We start from the raw sequence: 17,172 nt of genomic DNA, 5'->3' as shown, positions 1-17,172 counted from the left end.
AGGGGGGCTTCAAATGGGACAGTGTGTCAAAAAAACTAGTCCAGCAAAATCTGCCTTCCAAAAACCGTATGGCATTCCTTTCCTTCTGCGCCCTGCCGTGTGCCCGTACAGCAGTTTACGACCACATATGGGGTGTTTCTGTAAACTAAAGAATCAGGGCCATAAATAATGAGTTTTGTTTGGCTGTTAACCCTTGCTTTGTAACTGGAAAAAAAATATTAAAATGGAAAATCTACCAAAAAAGTGAAATTTTTAAATTGTATCTCTATTTTCCATTAAATCTTGTGCAACACCTAAAGGGTTAACAAAGTTTGTAAAATCAGTTTTGAATACCTTGAGGGGTGTAGTTTCTTAGATGGGGTCACTTTTATGGAGTTTCTACTCTAGGGGTGCATCAGGGGGGCTTCAAATGGGACATGGTGTCAAAAAACCAGTCCAGCAAAATCTGTCTTCCAAAAACCAAACGGCGCACCTTTCACTCTACGCCCCGCTGTGTGGCCGTACAGTAGTTTACGGCCACATATGGGGTGTTTCTGTAAACGGCAGAGTCAGGGCAATAAAGATACAGTCTTGTTTGGCTGTTAACCCTTGCTTTGTTAGTGGAAAAAATTGGTTAAAATGGAAAATTAGGCAAAAAAATGAAATTCTCAAATTTCATCCCCATTTGCCAATAACTCTTGTGCAACACCTAAAGGGTTAACGAAGTTTGTAAAATCAGTTTTGAATACCTTGAGGGGTGTAGTTTATAGAATGGGGTCATTTTAGGGTGGTTTCTATTATGTAAGCCTTGTAAAGTGACTTCAGACGTGTAGTGGTCCCTAAAAATTGGATTTCTGAAAAATTTCAAGATTTTCTTGTAACATCCCCAAAAAATAAAATATCATTCCCAAAATAATTCAATCATGAAGTGGACATATGGGGAATGTAAAGTTATCACAATTTTTTGGGGTATTACTATGTAATACAGAAGTAGAGAAACTGAAACTTTGAAATTTGCAAATTTTTGGTAAATTAGGTTTTTTTTTTACTTCATTTTTCAAGTGTCATGAAGTACAATATGTGACGAAAAAAAATCTCAGAACGGCCTGGATAAGTCAAAGCGTTTTAAAGTTATGACCACTTAAAGTGACACTGGTCAGATTTGCAAAAAATGGCCTGGTCCTTAAGGTGAAATAAGGCTGTGTCCCTAAGGGGTTAAAACATAATTTTTACTGGCCTGGTTTTGGGAATGATGTGGCAGATTACTGCCGTTCCTGTATTGTGTGCCAAAGGATTGGGAAGGCAGGACCTGTGCATCGTGCCCCCCTCATCCCTTTGCCCATCATTGAGGAGCCTTTCCAGAGGATTGCTGTGGATATTGTGGGGCCCTTGGCCGTACCCAGCAGCTCGGGAAAACGCTTCATCTTGACGGTCGTGGATTATGCCACACGTTACCCAGAGGTCGTCGCATTATCGTCCGTCAGGGCTGACAAGGTGGCAGATGCACTTCTCACCATCTTTTCCCGTGTAGGATTCACCAGAGAGATGCTCATGGATCAGGGGACCCAGTTTATCTCCAATCTTATGCAGAGCCTCTGTAAGAAAATACAGGTACAACACCTGGTAGTCCGTATCACCTGCAGACAAACGGTCTCTGCGAGCGATTTAACGGGACCCTCAAGCAGATGCTCAAAATGCTTGTGGATACCCATAGGTGAGACTGGGCGCGTTATCTACCGCACCTGCTATTTGCCTACAGAGAGGTACCTCAGGCCTCAACGGGTTTCTCACCCTTTGAGCTCCTGTATGGGAGGAGTGTACGGGGGCCCCTAGATCTACTGAAGGAATCATGGGAGGGAGAATTTTTTCACCCGAAGTCTCTGTAATCGACTATGTCCTAAAATTCAGGGAAAGAATGCAGGAACTGACCGGTAGTGTACATGTGAACATGGTTCAGGCACATGCGAATCAAAAGAGGTTGTATGATAGAAATGCCAGGGAGAGGGTGTACGAGGTGGGTCAGAAGGTATGGGTTCTGGTCCCTATGACCCAGAACAAACTCCAGACGGCATGGGAGGACCCGTATCCCATTCATGAACGCTTAAATGACGTGGACTATGTAGTCACGATCGATCATGTTCACAAGAAGCACAAAGTCTTTCATGTGAATATGATCAAGGCGCATCTTGACAGGGATACATCCGTCCTGCCGGTCTTCAGTTTACCAGAGGAGGGGGAAAGTGACACCCTGCCGGATGTAGTGGCTGCAGCACAGGAGGTAGGTTCCTTTGAGGATGCTGTAGTTAGCTCATAAATGTCCGAGTTTCATAAATCCCAGCTGTGGGAGGTACTTAACCCCTTTCTCAACACTTTTACAGGGAGACCTGAGAGGACTCCCCTGGCCACTGGGGATCATCTGCCGATTAGACAAACGGCCTATCGAGTCTCCATAGAGGTGAGAGTGGACATGAAGAGGGAGGTAGAGGAAATGTTAGGGCTGAGCATGGCTTGTGATATTGATTGCTAAATCAATGATCCCATGCCATGTCTTGAAGGGGGAGGTGTAAAGAAATCTAAGGTGAATAGACAGATAGATAGACAGACAGATAGATCTGATATTCTCCTAAACTTACATTATCAATAGCTAATTATATAGCAGTGGCTATTGATCTATTAAGCAAATGCAAATGGTGCCTCTAGATGCTAGCCCGTCTGAAGACTAGGTGAGACACTCCACATTCTCAGAGGAAGCCCCCATTTAGCACAGGCCTGCTAATTCCAAACCATTTGGGCATCCTAATGAAGACCTGGGAGGGGGATACTAAAAATGCACAGCCACCCTATACATATTGGCTGCTAGACCAGTGGGTGATCTAACCCATTCAGTAGATGAATTAAATAATATCAGAAGCCATAACTCTGACCTCATGGCACCCACAGCCTCAGAACCCTAATAATTGTGTTCAGCCTGACATTGGCTTCGGGCAGAGTCTACTGGACAGGAGGCATTTCTCGGTATTCAGGTTCTTGCCCTCTGGAAATCATAACTCAATCATATTTGGTGTCTGTATAACGGGGACGAAGCGACTCAGATTATGGGATCATACCTGTACCCGCAGTCCCTGTCATACAGCGAGGAATTGCCATTATTCATATTGCCACCTCAGTCAGTCTTCTGGGAAGGTGGGGCAGAAACCTGAATAATATCCGACGTCCCAGAAGGCCGGACCGAAAGGAGGGAGGTTCCCTCACAGCCCACCCCTCAGCTGAGGGGGGGATAAAAATGGGTGTTTGGGAACAGGTAATGGTCAGCCATATGTGACTGCCCATATCTTCAGCTGTCCCGACAGCCGGAATATAACTGCTGCATCTCAGTAAACCAATATTCTGTATTTTATCCCTTTTATTTTATCGGTTTTACTGCATTGTTATTGTATGTATATTTGTATCTTTTATCTGACACTTTCTTTTTGTATTGCAATTGCACTATTGTGTATAAAATTTAAACATTAATAAGTCCCTTCCTTGTGGTCTTATAGAACTTGCTCTTTCGGAGGGAATAACGTTACCAGTAGTGTTTCAGAGGATTTTAGGTCCCATATAGATAACTTGTGTTACGGTGTTAAATTTGGGTTGAGAGAGTATCTGAGTATAGGCCCCTATTGCCTTATAGTATATATAGGTGGTGGCAGCTATTATGATAGAAAATATTGGGGTGTTAGAATCTAGGGGAGTAAGTTAGCATAATTCCATAATCTAGAATAGGTGGGTGGGAATTTCTGTGGTAACTTGATGAGCTCACTAGTATAATTCACCCCAGTGACGTGACCTATTGAGTAGGGATCGTCACAGTACTTGTTCTGTTTTAGATTATGTATGTATACTCCTGTTCAATGGCTTAAAAAATTATTATTTGAATCTGCTAAGACCCAGCAGCTCCTGACGTAACAAAGCCATTACATGATTGGCAGGATGGAAGCAGGAAGAGTCATGGCGGCTGCTTGAACTGTATACATTTTGTTAATTGAGCACCGTGTATATACCGTAGAAAAGGGAAGAAAGGAAAAAAAGCGCAGCACATCCATTCGGTGAAATCTGTGTTGTCCTTTATTCACCCAAACAGCATCAGAAAAGGCAGAGACTGAAGGGAGGGGTGGGGGGCGGTTTCCAAAAACTCAGTGTTTAATCAGTGATTTCCATCAGTGATTGTGAGCCAAAACCAGGAATTGAGGAACACAGAAAAAGGGTATCATGGAAATACAGTGCCTTGAAAGAGTATTCATACACCCACAAACCTAAATGTATTATATTGGGATTTTATTTGATAGACCAATACAAAGTAGCAAATATGTGTGAAGTTAAAAGAAAATGATACATGGTTTGCGAAATTTTTAATAAATAAAAATCTAGAAAGTGTGGAGTGCATTTGTATTCAGATGTCGTGCACCTTTCTTTAGAACCTCCAGACGATGGTTCGCATATGCTGAACTGTCGGGACTGTCTGAGCCCTGTGCCCTCGGACCATGGAGATCTAGGCAACTACATCACTTCCTCTCCTCTATCCCCTCATCCCTGGGACTTGATAGATCCCTTACGCCATTTGAAAAAACGTGTATAGGCTCAGGAGTATACCGTCATTCTCTTTCAGAATTGTATAAAGCGTTAGTATTCCCTGAAAAGGACTTCCGCCCTCCTTATACTAGCAAGTGGATTCAGGATTTGCAAGTTTATATCTCCTTCGACCAATGGTCCAAACTGTTTCAATTGGCTCATAAATCCTCCATTGCCAGAAAATATCAAGAGGCCAGCTATAAAATACTATCAAGATGGTATTATGTTCCGACCCGTCTTCAGAAAATGTTTCCGACGACATCCCCATTATGCTGGCGTTGTGAAGCATCTCAAGGCTCGTTGCTTCATATTTTCTGGCAATGTGACAAAATCTAACGTTTCTGGGAATCAATCCACAAGACCTTGGCAACTATGTTTTCTTTATCTGTACCAAACACGCCAGGTTTTTTCTTATTATTTCTTTCGAATTTACCCTCGAGCTTACTCCGTCGGTCATGCTTGCGCCATTTGGTAATTGCGGCTAGGTCCTGCATCCCAGCGAAATGGAAATCTCTGGCTGTATGTTTAGGGTCGTTGTCCTGCTGGAAGGTGAACCTCCGCCCCAGTCTCAAGTCTTTTGCAGTCTCTACTAGGTTTTCTTCCAGGATTGTCCTGTATTTAGCTCCATCTATCTTCCCAACAACTCTGACCAGCTTCCCTGTCCCTGCTGAAGAAAAGAAGAAAAGCATCCCCACAGCATGATGCTGCCCCCACCATGTTTCACAGTGAAGATGGTGTCTTTTCTGGTAGCATTACATTTTTTAACCAGACACAAAAACGCTGCAAGCTGCGGAACAAATGGAACAAAGCAGATTCGTTACTAAAAGCAATGTCAATGTTGCCAGATCCGTTTATTTTTTTTTCCGAACCTAAAAAAAAAAATGGATCCATCACCCATTGACTTAAATTGTTTTTAGTGACTGATCCGGTTTGCTCCATTTTGATATAACACAGCCACCTCCTAACAGAACGGATGCATCCTGATGTGTTAAACAGAACCGTTTTGGTCCGGTTTTGTGATCTCAAAACCAGAAACCAAAGCGCAGATGTGAAAGTAGCCTAATCCATCAGAGGAACAGAAAAATAAAACGGATCTGTTATTTTGAGTATCAGTTAGTGCCACTTCTATCAGAGATTAGTTATTCAGTTATTTTTGAATGGAGAAAATGTCCTGCAAAATGTACTTTTTTCCTATCAAAAATAACTGATCTCTGATGGAGGTGACACAAACTTATCATAACTGATGATCAAAATCACAGATCCGTTTTATTTTTCTGTTCTTCTGACAGATCAGAAGAATGGAAAGCTTTCCGTTTCTCTAATGCATCAGAAGTACTGACATTTTTTTAAAAAAACAGCTTGCACTAAAATAACTGATTGGGGGATATTTAGGAAAACTGGTGTAAGGAATAACTGGCTTACTTTCACACTTGCGTTGTGACGATCTGGCAGGCAGTTCCGGCAACGGAACTGCCTGCCGGATCCAGAAATCCGTATGCAAAAGGATATCATTTGTAGACTGATCCGGATGCATTGAAATACCGGCTCCGTCTCTCCGGTGTCATCTGGAAAAACGCATCCGGTATTTATTATTTTCACATTTTTAAAGGTCTGCGCATGCGCAGACCGGAAGGCCGGATCCGTCAATGCAAGAATTTTAATGCCGGATCCGACAATAATACATTTCAATGGAAATTAATGCCTGCAAGTGTTCCAGAATTTTGGACGGAGAAAATACTGCAGCATGCTGCGGTATTTTCTCCGGCCAAGTACCGTAAGAGGAACTGAACTGATGCATCCTGAACAGATTGCTTTCCATTCAGAATGCATTAGGATTACTGTAGGCCTCATGCACACGACCGTTTTTTTTTTTGCGGTCCGCAAAAAACGGTTCCGTAGTTCCGTGATCCGTGTCCGTTTTTTCTTCCGTGGGTCTTCCTTGATTTTTAGAGGATCCACGGACATGAAGGAAAGTAAAAAAAAAGTCGTTTTGGTGTCCGCCTGGCCGTGCGGAGCCAAACGGATCCGTCCTGACTTACAATGCAAGTCAATGGGGACGGATCCGTTTGATGTTGACACAATACAGGGAGTGCAGAATTATTAGGCAAGTTGTATTTTTGAGGATTAATTTTATTATTGAACAACAACCATGTTCTCAATGAACCCAAAAAACTCATTAATATCAAAGCTGAATATTTTTGGAAGTAGTTTTTAGTTTGTTTTTAGTTTTAGCTATTTTAGGGGGATATCTGTGTGTGCAGGTGACTATTACTGTGCATAATTATTAGGCAACTTAACAAAAAACAAATACACTGCGTGCAGAATTATTAGGCAAATGAGTATTTTGACCACATCATCCTTTTTATGCATTTTGTCTTACTCCAAGCTGTATAGGCTCGAAAGCCTACTACCAATTAAGCATATTAGGTGATGTGCATCTCTGTAATGAGAAGGGGTGTGGTCTAATGACATCAACACCCTATATTAGGTGTGCATAATTATTAGGCCTTTGGCAAAATGGGTCAAAAGAAGGACTTGACAGGCTCAGAAAAGTCAAAAATAGTGAGATATCTTGCAGAGGGATGCAGCACTCTTAAAATTGCAAAGCTTCTGAAGCGTGATCATCGAACAATCAAGCGTTTCATTCAAAATAGTCAACAGGGTCGCAAGAAGCGTGTGGAAAAACCAAGGCGCAAAATAACTGCCCATGAACTGAGAAAAGTCAAGCGTGCAGCTGCCAAGATGCCACTTGCCACCAGTTTGGCCATATTTCAGAGCTGCAACATCACTGGAGTGCCCAAAAGCACAAGGTGTGCAATACTCAGAGACATGGCCAAGGTAAGAAAGGCTGAAAGACGACCACCACTGAACAAGACACACAAGCTGAAACGTCAAGACTGGGCCAAGAAATATCTCAAGACTGATTTTTCTAAGGTTTTATGGACTGATGAAATGAGAGTGAGTCTTGATGGGCCAGATGGATGGGCCCGTGGCTGGATTGGTAAAGGGCAGAGAGCTCCAGTCCGACTCAGACGCCAGCAAGGTGGAGGTGGAGTACTGGTTTGGGCTGGTATCATCAAAGATGAGCTTGTGGGGCCTTTTCGGGTTGAGGATGGAGTCAAGCTCAACTCCCAGTCCTACTGCCAGTTTCTGGAAGACACCTTCTTCAAGCAGTGGTACAGGAAGAAGTCTGCATCCTTCAAGAAAAACATGATTTTCATGCAGGACAATGCTCCATCACACGCGTCCAAGTACTCCACAGCGTGGCTGGCAAGAAAGGGTATAAAAGAAGAAAATCTAATGACATGGCCTCCTTGTTCACCTGATCTGAACCCCATTGAGAACCTGTGGTCCATCATCAAATGTGAGATTTACAAGGAGGGAAAACAGTACACCTCTCTGAACAGTGTCTGGGAGGCTGTGGTTGCTGCTGCACGCAATGTTGATGGTGAACAGATCAAAACACTGACAGAATCCATGGATGGCAGGCTTTTGAGTGTCCTTGCAAAGAAAGGTGGCTATATTGGTCACTGATTTGTTTTTGTTTTGTTTTTGAATGTCAGAAATGTATATTAGTGAATGTTGAGATGTTATATTGGTTTCACTGGTAAAAATAAATAATTGAAATGGGTATATATTTGTTTTTTGTTAAGTTGCCTAATAATTATGCACAGTAATAGTCACCTGCACACACAGATATCCCCCTAAAATAGCTAAAACTAAAAACAAACTAAAAACTACTTCCAAAAATATTCAGCTTTGATATTAATGAGTTTTTTGGGTTCATTGAGAACATGGTTGTTGTTCAATAATAAAATTAATCCTCAAAAATACAACTTGCCTAATAATTCTGCACTCCCTGTATATTTTAACTTGAAGCGTCCCCATCACCATGGGAACGCCTCTATGTTACAATATACCATCGGATTTGAGTTCGATCGTGAAACTCAGATCCGACAGTATATTCTAACACAGAGGCGTTCCCATAGTGATGGGGACGCTTCAAGTTAGAATATACTAAGAACTGTGGACATAACTGCCCCCTGCTATACCAGAAAAAATTTATCAGTTTAAGGCCTCATGCACACGACCGTTGTGTGCATCCGTGTCCGTTGTTCCGTTTTCCGTGATTTTCTGCGGACCCATTGACTTTCAATGGGTCCGTTGAAAACTCGGAAAATGCACTGTTTATCATCCGCGTCCGTGATTGCTGTCCGTCAAAAAAAAAAAGACCTGTCCTATATTTTTGACGGACAACGGTTCGCAGACCCATTCAAGTCAATGGGTCCGTGAAAAAACACGGAGGCACACAAGATTGTCATCCGCGTCCGTGATCCGTAGGCTACTTTCGCACAGACGGAGCCGCAGATCCGTCTGCATAAAAGCTTTTTCAGATCTGAGATTTCACATTGTGAAAACTCAGATCCGACAGTATATTCTAACATAGAGGCGTTCCCATAGTGATGGGGACGCTTCAAGTTAGAATATACTAAGAACTGTGGACATAACTGCCCCCTGCTGCCTGGCAGCACCCGATCTCTTACAGGGGGCTGTGATCCGCACAATTAACCCCTCAGGTGCCGCACCTGAGGGGTTAATTGTGCGTATCATAGCCCCCTGTAAGAGATCAGGTGCTGCCAGGCAGCAGGAGCCAGACCCCCCTCCCTCCCCAGTTTTAATTAGGGGGGGGGGGAGAGGGGAGGCTGCACTGGCCACCAATGAATATAATACTGGGGAGGGAGGGTGGGGGGCCGCACTGGCCACCAATGAATATAATACTGGGGCGGGAGGGAGGGGGGCCGTACTGGCCACCAATGAATATAATACTGGGGAGGGAGGGGGGCCGCACTGGCCACCAATGAATATAATAGTAGGGAGGGGGGCCGCACTGGCCACCAATGAATTTAAAACTGGGGTGGGAGGGGGGTCTGGCCCCTGCTGCCTGGCAGCACCTGATCTCTTACAGGGGGCTATGATACGCACAATTAACCCTTCAGGTGCGGCACCTGAGGGGTTAATTGTGCGGATCACAGCCCCCTGTAAGAGATCGGGTGCTGCAAGGCAGCAGGGGGCAGTTATGTCCACAGTTCTTAGTATATTCTAACTTGAAGCGTCCCCATCACTATGGGAACGCCTCTGTGTTAGAATATACTGTCGAATCTGAGTTTTCACGATGTGAAATCTCAGATCTGAAAAAGCTTTTATGCAGACGGATCTGTGCGAAAGTAGCCTACGGACAGGTCTTATTTTTTGGACGGACAGCAAACACAGATCACGGACGCGGATGATAAACGGTGCATTTTCCGAGTTTTCAACGGACCTATTGAAAGTCAATGGGTCCGCAGAAAATCACGGAAAACGGAACAACGGACACGGATGCACACAACGGTCGTGTGCATGAGGCCTTAAACTGATAATTTTTTTCTGGTATAGAGCCTCTAGGACGGAACTCAATACCGGAAAAGAATAACGCTAGTGTGAATGTACCCTCAGGCTACTTTCACACTCACGTTTTAGTTTTCCGTTATTGAGATCAGTCATAGGGGCTCTATACCGGAAAAAAAAAACGCTTCAGTTTTGTCCCCATTCATTGTCAATGGGGACAAAACTGAACTGAACAGAACAGAATGCTCCAAAATGCATTCCGTTCCGTTTAGTTGCTTTCCCATACTGGAGAGCAAACCGCAACATGTTGTAGTTTGCTTTCCATCCTGGGATGCGGAGCAAGACGGTTCCGGCATGATCCCCAATGCAAGTCAATGGGACTGATCCGTTTTCTCTGCCACAATAGAAAACTGATCCGTCACCCATTGACTTTCTATGGAGTTCATGATGGATTCATCATTGCTATGTTATAGATAATACAACCGGATCCGTTCATGATGGATGCAGATGGTTGTATTATCAGTAACGGAAGCGTTTTTGCTGAACCCTTCTGGATCCAGTAAAAACGCTAGTGTGAAAGTAGCCTTAGTTGCCCATACCAACCAATCAGATTGACTCTTTCATTTTCCAAAGGACTGCTGAAAAATGAAAGGTGCAATCTGATTGGTTGGTATGGGCAACTAAGCAAGATTCCCTTTGCACTAAGTTTGATAAATCTCCCCCCATAGTGTTTTTTTTTTTTTTGCATCAGTTATGACCAGTTTGTGTCACTTCCATCAGAGATCAGTTATTTTTGATGGGAGAAAAAGTCCTGTATGCAGGAAAAATAACTGATCTCTGACGGAATTAACACAAACTGATGCAAACTGATTTGGCTATTCTGGCAGAGGATCTTAAAAACAGATGCATTCTATTTAATACATCCGGATCCGGTTGTATTAAATCAAAACTGAAAAAAACGGATCTGGTATGAAAATCATTGTAAGTCAATTTGCGTTGGATCCGTTTTTTTTCGCTAACAGAAAAAACTGATCTGGTACTATTGACTTACATTGATTTTCATTCTGGATCTAGTTTGTTCCGCTTCGCAAACTGGACACAAAACTGCAGCTTTCGGTGGTTTTGTGTCCGGCACCAAAACGGAACGGAAGCATACTTATGCACCCTGATTAGTTTTGTCCCCATTGACAGTGAATGGAGACAAAACTGAACCATTTCATTCCGGTTTTGAGACAGTAGCCATACCTGGGCAAGTGCCGGGCCTACTGCTCCTGGGGGTTCTGTTACAGCTGATTGTAATGCTGAAGAGTGAGCAATTACAGCGTCTGATCAGTGGGCGTCCGACACTTGGGATCCCCGCCAATCAGCTGTTTGAGAAGGCAGCAGCTCTCACAGTAGCGCCATGGCTGTCTCGCTGCTTCTTGCAGGCCAGTGACCTCACGAATAAGGGCTCTTTCACATGAGCGGATGCCATGCGTGGAATCCGCTGCGTGAAAGAGAGCCAAGCCCTGTTTCGGACAGCAGAGACACGGAGCATTAACATGATTGATAATGCTCTGTGACTCTGTGATCTTTTTACTATAAAATCACAGTGAGATACAGTTGTCACCGTGATTTTGATACAGTTGTCACAGAGAGGAAAAGAGCATTATCAATCATTTTAATGCTCCGTATCTCTGCTGTCTGGAATGGGGCTTGGCTCTCTTCCAAGCAGCAGCTTCCACGCACGGGATCCGCTCGTGTGAAAGAGCCCTAAAGGTCACGTGGCCTGGTCGCAGCTCAGCACCACTGAAGTGAATAGGGCTGAGCGCAATACCTAGCATAGCGGTTATACAATGTACTGCACTGTGCTTTTCAAGCTGCGGAAAACAGCTGATCATAGAGGTGCCAGGTGTCGTACCCCCATTGATCAAAAATCGGTAACCTATCCTGAGGATAGCTCTTCAGTATTAAAGGGGTTATCCAAAGTGTAAGGCTGCATTCACACGGGCGAGATTTCCGCGCAAGTGCAATGCGGTAGGTGAAGGTATTGCACCCGCACTGAATCCCGAACCATTCGTTTCAATGGGGCTGTTCAGATGAGCGGTGATTTTCACGCATCACTTGTGCGTTGCGTGAAAATCGCAGCATGCTCTATATTCTGCGTTTTTCACGCAACGCAGGCCCCATAGAAGTGAATGGGGTTGCGTGAAAATCGCAAGCATCCGCAAGCAAGTCTGGATGCGGTGCGATTTTCACGCACGGTTGCTAGGAGACGATCGGGATGGAGACCCGATCATTATTATTTTCCCTTATAACATGGTTATAAGGGAAAATAATAGCATTCTGAATACAGAATGCATAGTAAAACAGCGCTGGAGGGGTTAAAAAAAAATAAAAAATTACTTAACTCACCTTAGTCCACTTGATCACTCAGACCGGCATCTCCTTCTGTCTCCTTTGCTGAACAGGACCTGTGATGAGCATTAATTACATGAACAGGACCTTTGGTGACGTCACTCTGGTCATCACATGATCTTTTACCATGGTGATGGATCATGTGATGACCGAAGTGACGTCACCAAAGGTCCTGTTCATGTAATGAATGCTCACCACAGGTCCTGTTCAGCAAAGGAGACAGGAGGAGATGCCGGCATCGCGATCAAGTGGACTAAGGTGAGTTAAATTATTTTTTATTTTTTTAACCCCTCCAGCGCTGTTTTACTATGCATTCTGTATTCAGAATGCTATTATTTTCCCTGATAACCATGTTATCAGGGAAAATAATACAATCTACAGAACACCGATCCCAAACCCGAACTTCTGTGAAGAAGTTCGGGTTTGGGTACCAAACATGCGCGATTTTTCTCACGCGAGTGCAAAACGCATTACAATGTTTTGCACTCGTGCGGAAAAGTTGCGGGTGTTCCCGCAACGCACCCTCACATTTTCCCGCAACGCCCGTTTGAACCCAGCCTAAAACATGCCCCACAATGCCCAGGCCCCTCATATAGATTATACTTACCCCGCTCCCCCACACTCGCGTCGATCCTGATCGCCGCACGGCCGCCACTGCATCTCCAATAGCAAGCAGTGACGGGGACGAGCCTCCCTAGCATCACAGGTGATGCTAGGGAGGCTCTTCCCGTTGTAGACTGCTTCCTTTGCTGGCTGGATTCATTTTTCCATCACATTATACACTGCTCGTTTCCATGGTTACGACCACCCTGCAATCCAGCAGAGGTGGTCATGCTTGCAGACTATAGAAAAAAGCACCAGCCTATGTGAGCTCCCACTGTCTCGGCCACCAGAGAGGACGGCACTTTTTCCTGCGGTGTGCAAGCACGACCATAACTGCTGGATTGCAGTATGGTCGTAACCATGGAAACAAGCAGTGTATAATGTGATGGCAAAATGAATCCAGCCAGCAAAGGAAACAATATGGACAGTAACAGTATATTAGTAAGTGGCTTGTGTTAAAGGGGTTTTCCCATCTCAGACAAAGGGTTTTCAAGACATCTACAGTAAGTCCAGTTGCCTTGATTTATTCTTTACAGATAATGGGGGGTATTTCGCTAAGATATGCCCCCATTGTCTGATAGGGTCACCTACGCTGAGAACAGAGGCCTGAAAGGTGTGGAGGGCGCATTGCACATGGCCACCACTTTTCCCGCTCCATTCTCGATGTAGGTGCGGGTCCCAGATATGCCCCCATTGTCTCAGATGAGAATACCCCTTTAACTTTCTCTACATGATGTCACTTGCTGAAGTGACACAACCTCTTTATTGGGGAGACTATGGTAAAACACGTGAAAAAAGTCTTACCTTGAGCATTCAAGAAAACATTAAGGTCTGAAAATACGAACCGTGATGTAAAAGACCATCAATGTGCGTTTTATACCGCTGTTCTGGAGGTACGCTAACATGCACCATTTTTCCTAAAAACACTATAGGAGAGATGGCTTTGTTGTCCCTGGCAACCAATCACAGAGCATCTTTTATTTTTGTATTATGCTCTTGAAAGCTGAGCTGTGATTGGTTTCTTTGGACAACACAGCTAGTTTTTATTTTAGACAGTTTTCATCAATTTTCCTCATGTTTATGTGATGCAGTGGAAATATTGAATTCATACAGATGTCGGGGGCCGATCTCATTGTGGCTAAGTGAGTTTCTAATCACCATCAATATTCTATTTTCAGATACAATATGCTGCATCATTCATATAATCATTGGGAAGGAACTCGAGGAATTCCTCGGCTATACTACAGATACACTTTTGTATCTCTTACGCTATGTAGAGAAATAAAGTTGCGTGAAAAAAAAAAAACGTTTCTCGGGAACCGAGGCGTGGTTAGAAGCGCGCATCACGTGATAGTGGCAGGCAGCCTTTCCGTCCTCCCTGCAGCGCGCAGGCGCGGTGCGAGCCTCTTCCAACGGCCGCTGAGCACAACTATCGGGAGAGAATGCGGAGGGGAAACAAACAACAATAATAACAACAACTGAGTGACACCGCCATTGACTTCCTGCAGGACCTCCGGCACCTGGCGCTGCCGTCTGGCGGGGAAGGCGGCCTGGGCGGCAGACAGAAGGGAGGGGAGCCGGGGTGTCTCACGGCCGGGGGGGCACTGGGGTCTCCCTGTGACGCCCGATCTCACCCCTTGCCCTGTCAGTGCACCGACACGGAGATGAGCTGCGGGTGATCCCGTTGTCAGAGCGCTGCAGGAGGAGAGAGCACAGCCGAGGCCTCCTGTGTCCCCCGACACCCAGTGTCTACACACAGCTGTCATATATGTACAGGCAGCCGCCCCCCTTCTCCCCGCACAGGGGTCCCTGCTCCCTCCATATGCTGCCCCTACTAAGGGGCTGCCATCCTGCCGACGAGCTTCTGCCTTAATACCGCTGCCTCTTCTTAAAGGGATCCTCTGTGTTGGGGACGCGTGACAGTTCTGGTAGAGCCAGCCTGCGTGCTCCGGGGATACAGCACAGTCATGCAGGCGCCCCAGCTCCAGTACGACTTCTTCAGCGAAGAGAATGCCCCCAAGTGGAGGAATCTGCTGGTCTCCTCCCTCAAGAAGGTGAGACACCTCACGTCCTCCGTGTCCCGGCATTGCAAGACCTCTTATCCCTGAGCCAATCAGATCACTGCTTTCATTTTCCTAAAGAAAGCTGGAAAGTGAAAGAAGCCACCTGATTGGTCGCTGTGTATCCTAGTCTACATTGTGTGTGCATTGCTTTTCACGGTTAGGGCTCATGCACACGAGCGTTTTGTGCCCCGTGCCAATTGCGGCCTGCAATGGACGGGCACTGTCTGTGCGCACGCCGTTTGCGTATACAGACCCATTGACTTGAATGGGTCCGCAACGCAAAAAATAGGACGCGTTCTATTTTGTTGCGGTGCGGAGGTGATTTGTAGTGCCTTCAATCTGTGCCTTCGCTCTGTATCTTGAGGATTGTGGACCCATTTAATTCAAAGGGTCCACATCCGTGATATGGGGTGCGCAGCCCTTATATTGCGGACCTGCAGTACACGGTTGTGTGTATGAGCCCTTAAAGTGAAAGGTAAAATTGGTTGTCAGATTGCTTTAAAGGGAAGCTCACTCAATATGAGGGCTCCATCCATGTATAACTTATTGGACCCGTTGGTGTAGTTTAGACAAATGTGTCCAAAGTCCCCAATATTGCTGAGCTGTGGTTCCAGGCTGCGGCTGATTGACAGCTTCCTCCCCATACAGGTATCTTCCCAACACTGGTTCTCAGCTTTCTGCCTATACACAGTAAAGGGAGAAATCTGGAATTAAGGGGAAGCCGCAGCTCGCCAGTGGGGCCGATGGCAGTCTGCAGGAACACGCGCCTGGACAGGTTGACCATACTGCGCTCTGTTTGGTGGCCGTACTGTGTTACTGCAGCTCCTCCCTCAATCAAGTGAACACGAGCTGAGCTGCACTGTGGAGGAGATTATAGAGTGCTTTCGGCTTAGTCCACTGCATAGTTTATGGCACTGACGTCTGCCATAAACATCTGATTGGCGGAGGTGCCTGGTTTTGGACCCCCAGCGATCTGATACTGATCAGCTATCCTGAGGATAGATCAACAATATCTAAGTATCTAAAATCTGCTTTAAATCCTAAGCCGTTCTGGGTTTCCTGCAGCGATGATGTGTCATGCATCCACATGACCACTGCAGCCAATCACTGGTTTCAGCATTGCTGCTAGCATGGCCGACCATGGAGACGAGTGATTGTATGTGGTGTTGTAGCTGCAGGACAGAGCACCAATGGGAGGTTGGGTAAGTCACATTTGTTGTACTTTGTGTTAAACTTTTAGTTTAAAGGGGTTTGCAGAGATTGTCCCAAGGATAGGTAGTCAGTATCAAAATCTCGGACAACTCCTTTAATTAAAAAAAAAAAAAAAATTGTCTAACTTGCCTGATGTGTATGTGTGTATTATATATGTGTATAAGGGCTTGTTCGCACGACCGTGTGAAGCCCGTGCCCATGCTGTGGACCGCAAATTGCGGTCCGCGGTGCACGAGCACCGACCGTGGCCCAGCCGCATGGGGATCGCGGACCCATTCACTTGAATGGGTCCGCAATCCCTATGTTCCGCAAAAAGAGAGCAAGTTCTGTCTTTTTGCGGTGTGGAGGCACGAAACGGAACCCCAGGAACCACTCCGTAGTGTTCCGTTCCGTGATTCCGTTCCGCATCTCCGGATTTGCGGACCCATTGAAGTGAATGGGTCCACATCCGTGATGCGGAATGTACACGGAACGGTGCCCGTGTATTGCGGATCCGCAAATGTGGTCCACAATACGGCAACGGGCATCACACGTTCGTGTCAATGAGCCCTAATTCTGCTGCTGTCACTTCTGTAGCCCCATCCGTGTCTGTGTTCTTCCTGCTCCAGAGATGTTAAAGGGATTGTCTGACGTAAATGAAAACTGAATAGAATGGCAAGAGTGTTTAAATCTTGCCACCATCCCAGCAGTGGGAAGCCCCTGGAAGGAATGATATTCCGTTCCTATTCACCTGTCCACTGCAGCCAGTCACTGGCCTCAGTGTGATGTGGGACGACCCCTTTGAAAGGGTTTTCAAATTTTTTTTTTTTACTGATGACCTATCCTCTTAATCGGTGGTGGGGGTCCGACACCCAGGACCCCCGCTGATCAGCTGTTTTGAGAAGTCATCGGTGCACTGCAGCCTTCTCACAGCTCACCAAGC

General features: G+C 45.4%; 1 protein-coding gene across 2 annotated transcripts in view; it reads left to right on the top strand.

The window, feature by feature from the left end:
• The first annotated feature begins 14,340 nt into the window (after nt 1–14,340).
• The window catches only part of SOS1 (SOS Ras/Rac guanine nucleotide exchange factor 1), a 125,680-nt gene continuing 122,848 nt past the window's right edge, over nt 14,341–17,172 (top strand). For both annotated transcript variants that reach the window (XM_040429582.1, XM_040429583.1), the window contains exon 1: nt 14,341–15,029. In XM_040429582.1, the coding sequence (XP_040285516.1) occupies nt 14,943–15,029 (87 nt within the window). In that variant the 5' untranslated portion in view covers nt 14,341–14,942. The remainder of the gene's footprint in view (nt 15,030–17,172) is intronic.

The sequence above is a fragment of the Bufo bufo genome, chromosome 4 (assembly GCF_905171765.1).
Source record: "Bufo bufo chromosome 4, aBufBuf1.1, whole genome shotgun sequence".
Taxonomy (NCBI): domain Eukaryota; kingdom Metazoa; phylum Chordata; class Amphibia; order Anura; family Bufonidae; genus Bufo; species Bufo bufo.
This window is presented reverse-complemented; position numbering and strand designations above follow the sequence as displayed.